A 16,070-nucleotide genomic window follows, 5' to 3' on the forward strand; every position below is an offset into this window, starting at 1 on the left:
TCAGCAGATGCTTCAAATGCACTGAGTGCTTTTTTAAAAGGGCGTTATGAACAGTGTTTCCCAAACTTGGGTCTCTGGCTGTTTTTGGACTACAACTCCCATCACCCCTAGCTAGCAGGACCAGTGGTCAGGGATGATGGGAACTGTAGTCCAAAAACAGCGGGAGACCCAAGTTTGGGAAACCCTGATGTAGAAGGTTAACTGAGCAAACATCCTTCATGAGAAGATAGATGTGCTACCCAGATCCTTAATAATGGTATCATCATCAGCCTCCACAGTCACTGTGTTCACGGAAGACAATCTTACTTGGCTATGAGTGATCACCAAAGAAGACATCATTATTATATTTGTATATCACCCTTCAGCCACAGATCTCAGAGCAGTACAGGTGAGGGGAAATTTTAAAAGGCACCTGCTTTTACTGATTGTGGTAATCTTATCAATACAGTGAAATGAAAGGCCTTCAGCTTTATATCAAACTTTATTTCGGTCTGAAGTGGTAAAAATAATAATAAATCCCTACAACTCATATGTGTTCACACAAACATTTTTGACAACTGTATCCAAATCGCCAAGTGCAACTCCAAATGCCCACACTTGTTATACAAACAGGTTGGTTCACTTGCAGTTTTCCCTCCTCACAAGGTCCATCTCTCATCTATGGCTTCAGCTCGCTGTAGGAACCGCTGTCTTCTGACAAAGCCGGGCTAGCAGTCCTGCCATCTGTAAGAGCGAGTTGACTCCTTCCGCTATCTTCATGTGTGTATAGCCGATTTCCTAACCACACAAAAAGACATTTAAGATCCAGCTAGTCCACCTTTTTCTCTCTGCTGAGATAAAACACAGAACTCTGGGACACATGCAAGAAAATATGGTCGAAAGAGCACCTCTGGGCTCACACATATCCTTAAGCCAAGACCTCAAGATCAAGGGCCTTTTTTTGCAGCTGGAAAAGGACACCACTTCCTGAGAACCTCCACATTCATAAAGGGAAAAATAAAAAAGGCTTTTAGCCCTCCTGGTGGAAAGATCTTACAAGTGTGTGAGGAAATGCCTGTGGACATCTCAGAAGCTGGGAGGGGAGGGAGGCAGCTTCGGTTTCCTGATTAACTTTTGTATCTCTGCACTAAGTGATGCCAATAAGAGCATCTCGGTCAAGCTGCCCAATTTACTGTTTGTGATATACCGTATTTTTCGCTCTATAAGACGCACCAGACCACAAGTTTTTGGAGGAAGAAAACAAGAAAAAAAAAATTCTGAATCTCAGATGCCAGAACAGCAAGAGGGATCGCTGTGCAGTGAAAGCAGCAATCCCTCTTGCTGTTCTGGCTTCTGGGATAGCTGCGCAGCCTGCATTTGCTCCATAAGACGCACACACATTTCCCCTTACTTTTTAGGAGGGAAAAACTGAGTCTTATAGAGCAAAAAATACGGTAAATCTGAGATGTTCATTCCGCTTATTTCAGAGAGGACTGCACTGAGTATTTGCATGGTCTGCTGCGGGGACAGACTTAGAGAAGCAAGTCTCTGCATGTGCATGTGTGATGAGGTTGTCCCAGATAAGAACGTGAGACGAGCTTGCTGCTTCAGGCCAATGGTCCATCTCGACCAGCAGCCTGTTCTAAAGGGGGAAACCCACAATTGGGACCCGAGCTCAGCAGCACTCTCCCCACCTGCAATTCCTATTAACTGGTATTCAGAGGCATCCTGACAGTCTTATCTTCCATGAATTTGTCTTTTAAAGCCACCCAAGGTGGTGTCCTCCACTGCCACTTGGTTGCAGAAAATCCCATCATTTAACCATGTGCTGCATGAAGTACTTTCTTTTGTCTATACTAGCGTTTCCCAAACTTGGGTCTCCAGCTGTTTTGGACTACAATTCCCATCATCCCTGGACACTGGTCGTGCTAACTAGGAATTATGGGAGTTGTAGTCCAAAAACAGCTGGAGAGCAGGAAACACAGATCTATACTAAATCTTCCAATGCTTCACAGGATGTCCGCAAGTTCTCTGGTGTTATGAACGAGGGAGAACGCCTTCTTTGTTCACTATGTTCACACCTTCCATAATGTTGTGTGCAGAAACTGAGCCACGAACATGCAAGTGCTAAGCAGTTTCCTCTCACAATCACATGGCTGGACATCTCAATGCTATGGCTTACAGAGGCAGAACCAACCTTGATGAATTCCAGCTTCAAATACTCGGCCATCTGGTATGTTTTGCACACTCTGAAGATGTTGCCGATGATGTCTTCAGCAGAATAGCCAAGCCTCCACAAGTGTGACAGGATCTGGAACAGGAAGGAGTACGAGTCAAGTTTTTTTAAAAATACATATTGCTAACATATTTTTTTTATCTTCATTTCTTAGCAGCAGTTTGACGATATAGATTAAAAGCAATATAATCAGCAAATGTGCAAAGACAGAAGTAGAGGCAGAATCTCAATCCATGACCACTGCTCTCTCGACTGGCTCTGTGTCATGGCTGCCCAGAATATGATATATCCATAGGGTGGGGTGGCAAGAGCTTGAATGCGCCCCTTGAACTCACCTTGTATGCTTCATCGATATTGGCGCTGATGCAGTGGCCAATCATCTCCTTCACCAGCAAAGGGTGGGGCTCATCACACACCTGTGGAAAGAAGAATCCAGCTAGCCAACGGAGAGGTTCAATGACTTGAGAATAAACCAACCGGGCAAGAAAGCATTCCAAGCAAGCTTCTGAACTGCACAAGTCCCTCTGGCCCTGGAAAAGCCACAGGACCACCTACACCCTGTCCTCTCTTCTATGCAGGTCTTGAAAAATACAGGAGCCCTGCAGACTCTCCTTTGCATCTGGTCAGGCTAAAGAGAGAAGGAGAAACCACTTTTGCTGACCTTGAACACGTTCTCACTGTTGACAAAGCCAAATCCAGAATGGGTAGACTGCAAGTTGTTCAGCGCCTGTTTCAAAAAGAGAGTTTTTAAAAAATGAACTTAAGTGATGGAGATCTTCCAAGTTATTCAGTACTCTTTGTCTGGCAAAATGAAAGGCTGGTGTGTTCCTGAAGTATATAATGTTTGGCTCTCCTGCATGCATGAGCAAACTGCAGTTGTGTGCAAGGTCAAGCAGACTCCACCCCCCCCCCCAAAAAAACCACCAGCTTTCTGCTCATGTGAGGGTTGGCCTGATGGATTCCCCTTCTTTATAGCATGGGTTTTGGCCATCAAGGCCTTCTGGATCTTTCTGCAAAGATTTGGCTGCAAGTTCATCCACACTGTATTTGCTAATCAGAATGGGACAGCTGGATTGAAGTTGTTTGTGACCCTGTGCAAGAGCCACCCATTGCTCACGGAACATTAAAGTCCCAGTCCCTTGGCAGAAGCGGTGAAGGGTCCACATACTGGTGGTAGGTGGGGCCAAAATGCGTGTGTGTGCTCACATGTGCACACACAGAGCTTGGCTTCCACTCTGTGTGCATGGAAATGCAGCAAGCTGCCAACGGTGAAAGAGAGTGGGCTGACAAGGGAGCTAGCAAAGGTTGCTGCACTCCACGACTGGCTCTCTGAGCTTCCCTGTCTGCCAGCCTGCCTCTGGTCTCTCATTCTCCTCGCCCTCCAAGAGATGCCAAAGGATGACAGGCAGGGAAAATGCAGAAGCTCAGGAAGCCACTTGTGGGGTGCAGCGGCTCGTGTGTCATCAGGGGGTGTGGCCTGGGAAGGACCTCTGCAGTTTGGATTCTGAGGCTTGGAGTTCCCCATTGCACCCCCCACTTTAGAGTGGGGCTGACATAAAAGTCGCAGAGGTTTAGATCAGTTGCTTTTTGGCAACAAGGCGTTCTCTCTGTGGTTTTGGCAACATCGCAAGCCCAGCTGCACTACCCTGTCTGCAGCAGAGACCACAAGCTCTCTGCAGAATGTCTGCTCCCCCCGGCTACGGCCAGAGCTTGGTTTCCTCGAACCGTGGGGCCTCGGAAACTGACAGCTGCAAAGCCACACTGCTTAGTTAATAACATGAAACAGAAAAGCTGTGGAAGGATAGGTTTGATTCTGTGCTCACCTGCCTCATGTCCCCCTGGGCCGTGAAGATAATGGCTTCTAGCCCATCGTCTGTATATTGCACATTCTCCTTCTCGACAATTTTCATCAGCCTGGCAAGAATTTGAGCGTCTGTCAGCTTGGTGTAGCGGAGCACCGCACAGCGAGACTGGATGGGTTCTGGTGGGGGACAAGCAGAGGGAGAAAGGACAGGTGAGATCCTGCCTTTCGGGAGCCTAGGAAACTTCCTTAAAACAACCAGACTGAAGGTTCACCCACACCAGCGGTGGGGAACTGAATGTGGCCAGGAGGCTCCATCCTTACCTACCTACCCTGGCAGGTCTAGTTTGACAGGTGGGGTACAGCCAGCCACCTGTCGATCACCTGACATCACAATGCTGTTGGATGAGCTGTTTTCTTTTGCCCACACGCCCTGAGATCAAACTGCATGGGGAAAGGCTTTGCGGGAACCACTGGTCACAGTGGCACTTGTGCAGGGGCGTAGCTAGCCGCTCAGGTGCTGGGTGCGGCACACGAGTCCTGCAGCCGGGGGCAGGGTAAGCCTCCCATGGGGGCGGGGCACACTGCGTGGAGCCTCTCCACCACCTCCCCCTCAGCTGTAGGGCAGATGTCCCACGCTGCTGTTTCAGGCAGGGGGAGCCTGCAGACGCCCAAGCCACCATGTCACTCCCAGGAGAGACGCGTGGTTTGGGCATGCTGCAGGCCCTGCATTAAGTGCCGGCCCCTGCGGTGTGGCACCCAGTGCTAGCCATGTTTCGTTATGTTTGTTGACTGAACTAAAAAGTTTTGTGAGCCCAATTTTTTAAAAAAATATTTTAAAAAACTCATACTTTTGTCATTTTGTCACCCCCCTCAGTGATGACACCTGGGGTGGCCCGCACCCCCGTCCTCCGCCACTGCACTTGTGAAGGCGAATTCTCAGCCCTACCTGCAGATCAGGTCAACATGATTATGCACATATAGCAGGTAAGAGGGCCAAGGCCGAGAGTGTGTGTGGTTTGCCTAAGGTATCTGAGCGAGTTTACACCCAAGGTGAGATGTGAACTAACTTCCTGATTCTGTCTTAGCTTCTACACTATGCGAGACCAAAGCTGCACAAAAGAGGGGAGGCAGTATGTGGTGTGAACTATTGAAACAGATCTATGCCACCTACCCCAGTAGGCTGAAAGCTCTTACCTATTATTTTATCAGAAGCATTGCAAGCAAGAGCAAAGCGAGTTGTTTTGGAATAAATTTCCATCGTCCGTCTCAGGGCTTGCTGGGCTCCATCTGTCATGCTAGTTGGGGATGTGGGGAGAAACGTAAGATAATTTAAGTCACAGAAGCTTGCCAGAATGTGTCAGTTTTGTAAATAAATAATAATAATAATAGATTACTTGAACCCCGCCCATCTGACTGGGTTTTCCTAGCCACTCTGGACAGCTTCCATTAGATTATAACAGAACACAGTGAAACATCAAATATTAAAAACTTCCCTAAACAGGATTGCCTTCAGATGTCTTCTAAAAGTCTGATAGTTGTTTATTTCCTTGACATCTGATGGAAGGACGTTCCACAGGGAGGGCACCACCACCGAGAAGGCCCTCTGCCTGGTTCCCTGTAACTTCACTTATCGCAGGGAGGGAACCACCAGAAGGCACTCAGAGAAGTATCCCAGTGTCTGGGCTGGAGATGCTCCTTCAGGTAAACAGGCCTGAGGCTGTTTAGGGCTTTAAAGGTCAAGCACCAGCACTTTGAATTGTGCTTCAAAATGTACTAGGAGCTAATGTAGGCCTTTCAGGACTGGTGTTATATGGTATCGGCAGCAGTTCCCAGTCACCATTCTGGCAGCTGTATTCTGGATTAATTGCCGTTTCTACTTATCTATCAGAGATTGTAGCAATGAAATTCAAATTGTTTATGCAACACAGGAGCTTCCCCTAAAACTCTTTTCTGTTCTCTTTTACGATATAATCTTTTATTCCACCAGACACCCAGCTCATAAACAATGTGTTCCCTGGCAGTAAGTCAGAATTTCAAGCCACTTACTATGTTCAGACCTCACCAGAAGTTTTGGGATTTCCCCTAGTTAGGGTCTCTCTCTCTCTCTCTCTCTCTCTCTCTCTCTCTCTCTCTCTCTCGTTTTGGAAACTCTGGGGTTCCCCAAGCCTGCTGATACCTCCCTCCTGTGTGCGAATCATGCCATATAAACACTCTGAGAATGAGCTTGCCCTTAGAATATGGGATGCGAGATAATGACAAGTAAATAACCCTTTGAGCCTGCTGTTTGCTGCTACTGTTCCCTGCAATGCCTCTTGCACAGGGATGAAACCTCAACTAGAATATGTTGCGATGCTTCAGCAGAGTGCAAGTTGGTGCCAAGCAACACAACAGTGTGAGAAGGGGAGGAGTGGCGGCATGGTTGTCTCAAGTTATTTCAGCACTGTGAGATAAGTAGCGTTGATCTTTCTCATGACTCGGAGAGGCAGGCAGCCCTTGAAACACATGAGAACTTAGGCAAAGAGAGTCAAATGTGGTGCAGAGGTTTGGGACAGTTGTGGGCAATCTTTGGCCCTCCAGATGCTGCCGAAATACAACACCTGCTGGTCAGGCCTGCTCAGGCTGACGGGAGTCATAGTTCAGCAACATCTAAGTGCCAAAGGTTCCTCACACCTGGTTTAGAAGAAAGATTCGTGCACCTGTCAGCTTCATCCAATATGATGATTTTATGCCGGCCTTTTGGAAGCGTCACCTTCTGCTGAGCAAACATCTTGATTTTGTTCCTCACAACATCAATGCCTCTGGAAGAAGAAGGTCCAATTATTATTTGTGGGTCACAAACAGCAAGTTTTATGGGGGAGAAATTATTTTCTTAAAAAAAGAAATGACACAAAGAATGAGAAAAATGTCGCCATCTTTCCGTTTTTGGTGCAGAAAAGCTACAGCTCCAAAAAGAACAAGAGGGTACGGGTGGGGGGGGGGGGAGAGAAGTTCTGTTGCACAAGTCCATGCACAACTGAACAGTGGACGCAACCCTTAGATTTGTTTTCAACTAAGGAGGCCCGCCAAGGTGGACAAGGGCCCGAAAGCCTGCTGCGGGGTTTACTCAGAAATCCAAAAGACCTTTGGGCAAGGCTTCGAGGAAGCAGCAGTGTAGGGTGTAGGAGGGGAAATCATGTCAGAATTACACAAATACACACTGGACCAGAGCATTAAAAAAACAAAAACAAAACCAACAGCACACGGAGATGATTGAGGACACAGAGACAGCACTTCCTCTGGAATCTGCCAACAACTTTGTGTTGCTTCATGGCAAAGCCAGGCATGACCCAATTCCCACTGGAATCCTTTTGGACTTGCCTGTCATTTGACGCATTCAGCTCCAGGACAGCTTCTTTCAATGCAGGCCCAAGAAGGGCACGTGCCAGACAGAGGATGCTGGTGGTTTTCCCAGTTCCTGGAGGACCCTTCCAACACAAGAAAGATTGCCCAAAGGTTTAGCCAACTCTTTCTCTCTCACACACACTCATATTCAAAACAACCTGACCTTTAGGAATTCCAATATTTAAAACATTTGTATATCATCACCTTTCATATAAAGAAGTCCCCAGGTTGGTTTGCACATTTAAAATAAAATACAAAGATCACAATAAAAGAAGCTCCAGTTACAGATAGGTAGCCGTGTTGGTCTGCCATAGTCAAAACAAAATAAAAAATTCCTTCCAGTGGCACCTTAAAGAACAAATAAGTTAGTTCTTGGTATGAGCTTTCGTGTGCATGCACACTTCTTCAGATACACAGGTTCTGTGTATCTGAAGAAGTGTGCATGCACACGAAAGCTCATACCAAGAACTAACTTAGTTGGTCTTTAAGGTGCTACTGGAAGGAATTTTTTATTTTGTTTTCACAATAAAAGAAGCCAGCTAATAAGGGTCAGTAGAGTATAAAAATGCTCCTGACGTGTAAAATACAGAGGCAAATACAATGCAGAACACCTAAAAATTAGTAACATGCCCTGTGGAACAGCCTCCTATCAGATGTCAAGGAGATTAATAACTATACAACTTTTAGAAGACATCTGAAGGCAGCTCTGTATAGGGACGTTTTTAATGTTCTAAAGTTTTATTGTGGTCTTATAGCTGTTGGGAGCCTCCCAGAGTGACTGGGGCAACCCAGTCAGATGGACAGGGTACAAATAATAAAATTACAATTATTAGCCTCCCCAGGGTGGGCATTCCATAATCTTCCACTGTCCCCCCAGGCTTCACTTTCAACAGATGATCTAAAATGACGATGACGATGACGATGATGATGATGAACAGGTAATCTAAGCATACAGGGAGTTTCCCATCAGAGATGAGACCAGAATGCAAGATACTGATAGGTAGTCCACCACTGTCCACAGAGGGCACTCTGATTATCTGCTGCTTTAGAGATAACTCCCACCCTACTCTTGGATGCTCAGAACCCAAGCCAAAAAACCATGATTGGTTGTAAACTGGCTTGTAAGGTCTCAGAATTGCAAGGCAGGATAACTTTAATATATATATGTATTTGCAATAGTACATTGTGGCCCAGAACAACAACACCAACCCTGTCTTCATTGCAGCTGTTTTTGTAACTGCCAGTGGCCTTCACCCAACTAACTTCTATTCGGAGTAAACCTATTTCAATTAATGAACCTAAGTTAGCCATGTCCATTCATTTCAATGAGTCTACTCTGGGTGTGACCCATGTTGGATAGTGCATAATGACTCTATTTTTAAGCCTTCCTCGGGTTTGAGATTAAATCTTCAATTGGAAAGATCTGCAAGAAGGCACTCCATTGATTTGATCGATACTCACTGCGATAATAATATTTGGGACATTTCCTTCCCTTGCAAAGACCTGGGGAGGGAAAGAGAGAAAAGGGGATGACTAGGTTACTGGGAAATAGATAAAAATGGATATGTAATGAATGGTGAGCCATTGGCCTGACCTAGCAAGTATTATGTTCTTAGACAACTTAACTGCTAGAGTAGGGGTGTTCCCTTGTCTGCCAGCACCCAGCAGATTGGGGGGTGGGGTGGGGGCAGGAAGCAAAACCTCTGTAGGCTTTGGGGGGTTTATTTACAAGACAGACTTAAACGCCATTCCTGAGTAAGCTCACTTATGGAAACTCAAAAGTGGGAACTTTGTTACAGCAAAGCTGTCTCATACCTCCAGTCTGCTGACGGTGTCTTCATTCCCAACAATTTCAGACAGCTTTACAGGTCTGTATTTTTCAACCCTGTGTCAAAAAATTTCATGAGACACATTAAGCCTCTCCCTCGTATAAAAGACCAGAAAAAAGCAAACCCAACTGAGGAGTAAGTCTCAAAGTGAAGGCTTAGCGAAGATTTCTTAAAAGGGGAAATGCTTTCAGCTTAGTATGAATTAAAGCACAGGGCGTCAGTTGGAGAAGTTACCCCATGCCAGAGCACGCCAAAAACTTTAGTTGAGATCCCTGCACTGCAAGGGGTTGGACTAGATGACCCTGTGGTCCCTTCCTTCCAACTCTATGAACTTTACACCTCCCCCCCAAAAAACTAAAAAAATTCCTTCCAGTAGCACCTTAAAGACCAACTGAGTTAGTTCTAGGTATGAGCTTTCGTGTGCATGCACACACGAAAGCTCATACCTAGAACTAACTCAGTTGGTCTTTAAGGTGCTACTGGAAGGAATTTTTTTATTTTGTTTTGACCATGGCAGACCAACACGGCTACCTATCTGCCCCAAAAAACTATAATTCTAACCCCCTCCCAGCAACGCTGCTCCAACCAGTTTTATGCTTCCCGACCCACACACTATAGCCACCAAAAACAATACCCCTCCAGCTACTTACATGCCAAATATATGCCCCCAAGAGCTAAATATATATGCTCCCCCCAAAACCAGCCTTACAGCCCCCAAACGATGGTCCCTGACTCCCTCCAATCAATCAATCTTTATGTCCCCCAGGGAATATCCTTCTAAAAAGCTTTATGTTCGTCTGTTTTAACTCCCCCCGCCCCGGACAATGCTGCTCCCCTTCAGCTGCCATTATTACACATTATGGGGCTCCCTGATACTCTCTCTTTTTTTGGGGGGGGTCTCATTTCTCTTTCTCACCAGGGCAATTCATAAGTGCCGCTCCCTGCGGAGGAAGAGGCGGCGGCGCCTCCCCGCGGCTTCTCCTCTTGCAGAGGCTTCTCAGGCCCGGCCACCTCCATGGCAACCGCCGCCATGTTCGCTTCCCGCCGAAAAGCCCGCTGGCCCCGCCCCCTGTTCCCGCGGCGGAGCACGGGCCTGGCGCCATCTTGGCTGCGGGCAGATGAAGGAACGGGGCCGGGCGTACCTCAAGGGTTGACGCCTGCGCGGCGCTTCCGCCCTCACTGGGGCGGGGCCTGTGCTTCCCTGCCGCCGCCGCCGCATTGGCTGATGTCAGAGATGCCTATTTTGCGATTGGTTTCCCCACCAATCTCCTTCTCCTCTTGACTTTTTAACGAGTTGCACGGCAGGCAGAAATGCGGCAGGGAGAGCTCTCCTGCTCATGCCATCTTCATGCGCTAGGTGCGCGATTTTTATACCTGGCGAAGTGGAAATAAGGCGTGTTGACACCGCAATACGATGCATATCTCCCCAGAAGTAAGTCTGGTTGAGTTTGCATCCCATTTACTCCCAGGTCAGTGTGTGTAAGGATCGTGGCCTTAAAGTGCAATTCTTAATTGGAAGGAGTTTCATGGGACTTAACTCGCAGGTAAACGTGCGTGCATGATTTGCTCAGAAGATTTTTAACACACCTTTCAAGGGACACTGCTTTCACAAGTCTCTAAGACATGAAAAAAACTATTGCAAAATACATGAAACAGAAGCGTTTAATTGTCCCCGCCACAAGTCACAGCCAGTCACACATAGCTGGTGTGGAAGGGGCGGGATTCCCAAGGTGTGGGGCCACCACCGAGAAAGTCCTGTCCCTCATATGTACTAGCCTGCAGGCTCCCACTGGCAGGCCAGAGAGCAAGGTCTCTGATGTTAAAGCCTCAGAAGGCTCATAACCCACATAGGTGTTCCTTCTGATAACGTCATTCCAAGCCCTTCTGGTCTTTAAAGGCCAAAACCAGCTGCAGTAACAGACTGGATATGATGCAAATTAGGTATTGCATGGTCTGAGAGTCTAGCCGCCACTTTCTGCGTCTGTTGCAGTTTCTGGGCTGTTTTCCAAGGCAGCCCCACATTACTGTACAGTAATCTAACATGGACGCAAACAAGTCATTGCGTATCACTGTGGCTCGGTCAGCTTTCTCTAGATAGGGCTTCATCTGCCGAAACAGGTAATAGTATATAGCAGGTGTAGGGAACTTTTGGCTCTGCAGGGGGTTGCTGAAGCACAACTCCCCAGCAAGCATGCAGAATGGCCAGGGATTATGGGAGTTGCAGTTCAGCAATATTCTGGAACGCCAAAATCTCCCCACCCCGGTTTATAGGATTGCTGCTTAGTGACACTTGCTTCCTCCCACCTGCTGCTGCTGTATTAATTGTCTATATAAAAGGCATTCCAAGAAGGGGTTGGCGTTGGCACAGGTCTGCCAAATGGAAACTGTCTTCTTAAATGTACAAGCATTCCCCCCCCCCAATACCTTACCTCATCACCTGCTCTTGTGCCAAGCCTCCAAACTGCTTGTAGAAACAGAGAGGAGCTTTCTGCACTGCAGTTGCTGGAATCAAAATGCTTAAAATAACTCCGAAGTGCTGCTAGGTGCACACGTGTGGATTTAAGCAAAGGAGCCTGGACGGGTACGCCAAAAGCTCTGAAACTCCCATAGCGCCTAAATGAGGTCATAGCATTCTGGTCGCTCACCTACGCTTTCATAGAATCATAGAATTGTAGTCCAACTCCCTGGAATGCTGGAAAGATAGCTCTAAGGGAGGCCCTTCTCTGTGTGCCCTGCCCAAGGGAGGTGAGGAGGGTGGGCCTTCTCGGTGGTGGCTCCCTGCTTATGCCAAGGAAAGCCCTTTCTCATATAGTTGAGTGGTGCACCACTGATAATCGAAGCCCCTGGAGAAGGGCCCCCAAAACAGATGTTGTAACACAGGTGCGGGAGGATGCTTGCTCAGGTATTTGGGTCCCAAGCCTTTTAGAGCTATAAGGCACCTGTGGGGAATCCTTGTCCCTCCAGATGTTGCCGATCTATAACTTCCATCACCTTTGGCCCTTGGCCATGCTTGCCAGGGCTGATGGGAGTTGTAGTACATCAGCACCTAGCAGGCCAAAGTTTCCACCCACCTTCTTTAAAGGCAAGGGCCAGCACTGTTGATGCCAAAGACAAGATCCAGCCATTTACCATGCAGCAATGGCAAGTGGGGAGCAATTGAGGAGAGGAGCTGCATTTTTCAGGAAAAGGTAATGCAGCACCTTCAGACCTTGCAAAATCAGGGGAAGGTCATAGTTCTGTGGTGGAGTGTCTGCGTTGCTTGCAGAAGATCCCAGGAGGTTGGACTAGATGACCCTCGTAGTCACTTCCAACTCTACAGTTCTATGGATCCTAATTCCCAACATTTCCAGCTAGGGCTGGGAGAGAACCCTACCAAGTTTGTGGACAAGTTGTCGGTCTGTGTGGCCAATACTAGGCTAGATAAACTACATTCCCATGTTCCTAAAATGGGATGCCAGACTCTCAGCCTTGAAGGAAGAGGAGCATGAGTAACAAATGTGCGTTTGGTGTGCTATAAATGGCTGGTGCAGAAACGCTGTCATAAAACCCTGTTGTGTGCATTTGCAACACTGAGCAGCAGAGGGAGCCTGTACTTCTGGGATGATCAGAAACTCATCCGTTGACAAAAAAAACCGGCCACTTTGCAAGGTCAAAATCTTCTTTTGTCTCCGAGAAATTGGCACCCAGTTTTGGCTCGGAGCAGAGTTACGCAGTGGCATTACTCAGCCATGAGTAATAAGGAGAGTCAGCCAAAATTATACTGAAATTTGCTGCAATGTGTTTATGTATTTATTTGTTTTTTTAAGCAGCCCCTGTATCCTACTTTGCAGACGGACGGAAGGCCTCTCCCTTAATTTGTGCCTAATGTGGGATTTGAACTCGTCTCCAAGGTCCGCTGTTTAAATGACTGCACATAAACAAAATCTATTCTGTTACAAAGTTTTGTGCTACATAAGAGGTTCCGAGTAAACATTAGGAAGACCTTCCTGATAGTAAGAGCTGTTCGACAGTAGAATGGACTCCCTTGGTAGGTGATGGACTCTCCTTCTGTGAAAGTTTTCCAACAGAGGTTTGGTCCTTTCCAACTCTACAATTCTACGATTCTATATTTCAGTATCTATATGTTGCATTTCAATATAAAGATAGATACTGTATATCTGAATCAGGGCTGCCTCTTATGGGGAAGGCGAGTTTAACTTTCCCCTACTGGTCATAATTCCTAACACAAACATGTCCTCCTAATGGCACAGCAATATAACTGGTAGCACATTTGGAAAGCTAAGCAGGGTCCAGTGTAGTTTCAGATTGGATGGGGGACCGTGTTGAGATTCCTGCATTGCAGGGGGTTGGATTGGATGACCCTGGGGTCCTTTCCAACTCTACAATTCTACGATTTTATGATTTGGCCAGATCAAGTAATATACACCCTGCCATTCCTATTTGCACCGGGAAAACAGCTTCTCTTGGCACTAATGGGAACCATCAACCAGGTAACCTGCTTTGCTCTATCTCACCAACCTAGTGCTCTCCAAATGCTTTGAACTACAACTCCCCATATTGGCTGGGGCTGAGATGGGAGTTGTAGTTCAGTACACCAGGTGGGCACCTGTCCAAAGAAGGCTGTCCTGTGCAATACTGCTGAATATGCTCTTCGGCGGGATTGGCTAAATCTGTGGCTCTCCGGATTTTGCACTCCAACCCCCATGAAACTCAGCCAGCACATCCAGTGAGAAAACATGGATTGGAGTAGTTGTTCAGAAAATATCTGGAGAGCCACAAGATTGTCACTCCTGCTCTAACAAATACTTAGCCTAACAGTTAATCTAAACCTCTTCCAGTGCCTTTCAGGGGTCAGCAGAGATGAGAGGACGACAATGGAATAGCATGAGACTCTTGCTCTCGGAGTTGTGGGTTTGAGCCCCATGTCGCGCAAAAGATTCCTGCGTTGCAGGAGGTTCAACTAGGCTGACCCTCGTGGTCCCTGCCAAGTCTACAATTCTATGACTCTGCACTGTGAGGTGGGCCTGGAGAGCTGTGCCAAACTTCTAGGTTTTGATAGAGATCTCAACTCCAAGAAGGAAGCTATCCTGTCTCCTACAACCATCTCCTTCCTATTGCTGGGCCGGCCTCCAAAGGGATCTCTTGCTTCTCTTCCAGCCTCTCTGGCCCACCCTTGTTTTTTGGATGTGGGCCAGGGGTGACTCCAGTGCGCCTAAGAAATATTTACTTCCTGGACCTTCAGATCCTCCTCCTCCTCCACCACCACCCACCAGCCCTGCTTTGCTGTTGATGAATTTAGTATGAGCTGCTTTCCCGGAGCCATCAAAGGAGGGAATTGTTGCCAACTGCTGTAGCCTAGAAGCTCATATTGTTTTGGTTGCTCAGACCTCCTGCTCCAAAAGCAGAAATCTCTCTCTTGTAATATGGGGTTGCATCTTCCTAAGTCCTAAAAATAATGATGGTGATGATTTATTACTTGTTCCCTGCCCATCTGAGTTGCCCCAGCCACTCTGGGCGGCTTCAAACAGCATATAAAGAACACACCACACATCAACAACTAACTTAGTCACATCCATTAACATCAATGTGCTTCCCCTAAACAGCCTTGGCCCGGTATACCTGAAGGAGCGTCTCCACACCCATTGTTCAGCCCGGACACTGAGGTCCAGCTCTGAGGGCCTTCTGGTGGTTCCCTCCCTGCGAGAAGTGAGGTTACAGGGAACCAAGCAGAGGGCCTTCTCGGTAGTGGCACCCACCCTGTGGAACGCCTTCCCATCAGATGTCAAGGAAATAAACCACTACCTGACTTTAGAAGACATCTGAAGGCAGCCTTGTTTAGGGAAGTTTTTAATGTTTTATGTTTTATTGCTTTTTAACTATTATTAATTCTGTTGGGAGCCGCCCAGAGTGGCTGGGGAGACCCAGCCAGATGGGCAAGGTATGATGATTATGATGATGATGAATAGGACTAGCATTAGATGTAACCCATTAGTATTTTTTTGTTAAATTTCAAATTTAAAAAAGCCTTCCTAAGAAAGTAAACAATTACTGTGCAACACTATGCATGCCTACTGGGAAGTAAGTCCCATTGAATTCAATCGGGTTTACTCCCAGGTAGGAGCCTTTATAATACAGCCCCATATGTGTCATTCATACAAACAGCCCTTTGTGAGAGGATTCCAAGGCAGAGTACAAAAGTATGAAGTGATGCAGTTTATAAGAACGATGTTTAACACAATTGTGGGGCCACCACCGAGAAGACCCTACCCTTGTGCTTTCCAGCCTAAGGACATCTACGAATGAAGGGAGGTATACACATTTAATAAATAAACAAATAATGGACTGCACTTGTGCAACTCCTCTATTGTCAATCCAAACAAGCAGACAGGATCACATAGGCAAATGCGAGCCTTTAGATAAGCCAGACCCAAGCAATTTAGGGCTTTACAATTTAGCATCAGCGCTTTAAAAACGCACCAGGAAGCAGTGTTCTTGATGCCAGCTACCGTAATTTGCAATGCATTTGAACCTCCTGGTCTGCACTAGCATTTGTGCAGCCACATTTTGCACCTATGGACGATTTTACACATCACAGTCATCAGGTTTGGATGTCTAGGTAGCATATATGCATATAAAAATGCACACGCATGAATACCTTTGGTGCTTTGCATCAGGATGGCCTGCAATTTTACCTACCGTGGCTGCTGAGATTTATTTTGAACTGGGTAGCTGCCTGGTAGATTTTTCTAGCATTTCTGTTAGCAAAAGACCCATCACCCTCTGGGCTTTAACAGTTAGGGGACAGCTGGCTATTGCAGAAGAAGTGATGTGAAGGTGGCAA

At 46.9% G+C, this 16,070-nt stretch overlaps 1 protein-coding gene across 1 annotated transcript; it reads right to left on the reverse strand.

Moving 5' to 3' along the window:
• Window positions 1-462: 462 nt before the first annotated feature.
• Window positions 463-10,304, reverse strand: RFC2 (replication factor C subunit 2). The gene is made up of 11 exons (XM_081843606.1): window positions 10,146-10,304; window positions 9,216-9,285; window positions 8,862-8,903; window positions 7,377-7,483; window positions 6,716-6,817; window positions 5,214-5,314; window positions 4,039-4,196; window positions 2,877-2,942; window positions 2,551-2,631; window positions 2,177-2,290; window positions 463-777 (listed from the first exon to the last, which is right to left on the reverse strand). The coding sequence occupies exons 1-11, from the start codon at window positions 10,259-10,261 to the stop codon at window positions 667-669; spliced, it is 1,068 nt and encodes a 355-aa protein (XP_081699732.1). The 5' UTR covers window positions 10,262-10,304; the 3' UTR covers window positions 463-666.
• Window positions 10,305-16,070: the final 5,766 nt, after the last annotated feature.

The sequence above is a fragment of the Podarcis erhardii genome (assembly GCF_964252035.2).
Source record: "Podarcis erhardii genome assembly, chromosome: 16".
NCBI classification, from domain to species: Eukaryota; Metazoa; Chordata; class Lepidosauria; order Squamata; family Lacertidae; genus Podarcis; species Podarcis erhardii.

What these genes read in the sequence shown, in the direction of transcription:
- RFC2 (XM_081843606.1), bottom strand. Translation starts at nt 10,261, where the DNA reads ATGGCGGCGGTTGCCATGGAGGTGGCCGGGCCTGAGAAGCCTCTGCAA. An exon ending in CTGAATGCGTCAAATGACAG is followed by an intron (nt 6,818 to 7,376) that starts GCAAGTCCAAAA and finishes TTCTTCTTCCAG; the next exon opens with AGGCATTGATGTTGTGAGGA. An exon ending in ACAGTGAGAACGTGTTCAAG is followed by an intron (nt 2,632 to 2,876) that starts GTCAGCAAAAGT and finishes TTCTTTCCACAG; the next exon opens with GTGTGTGATGAGCCCCACCC.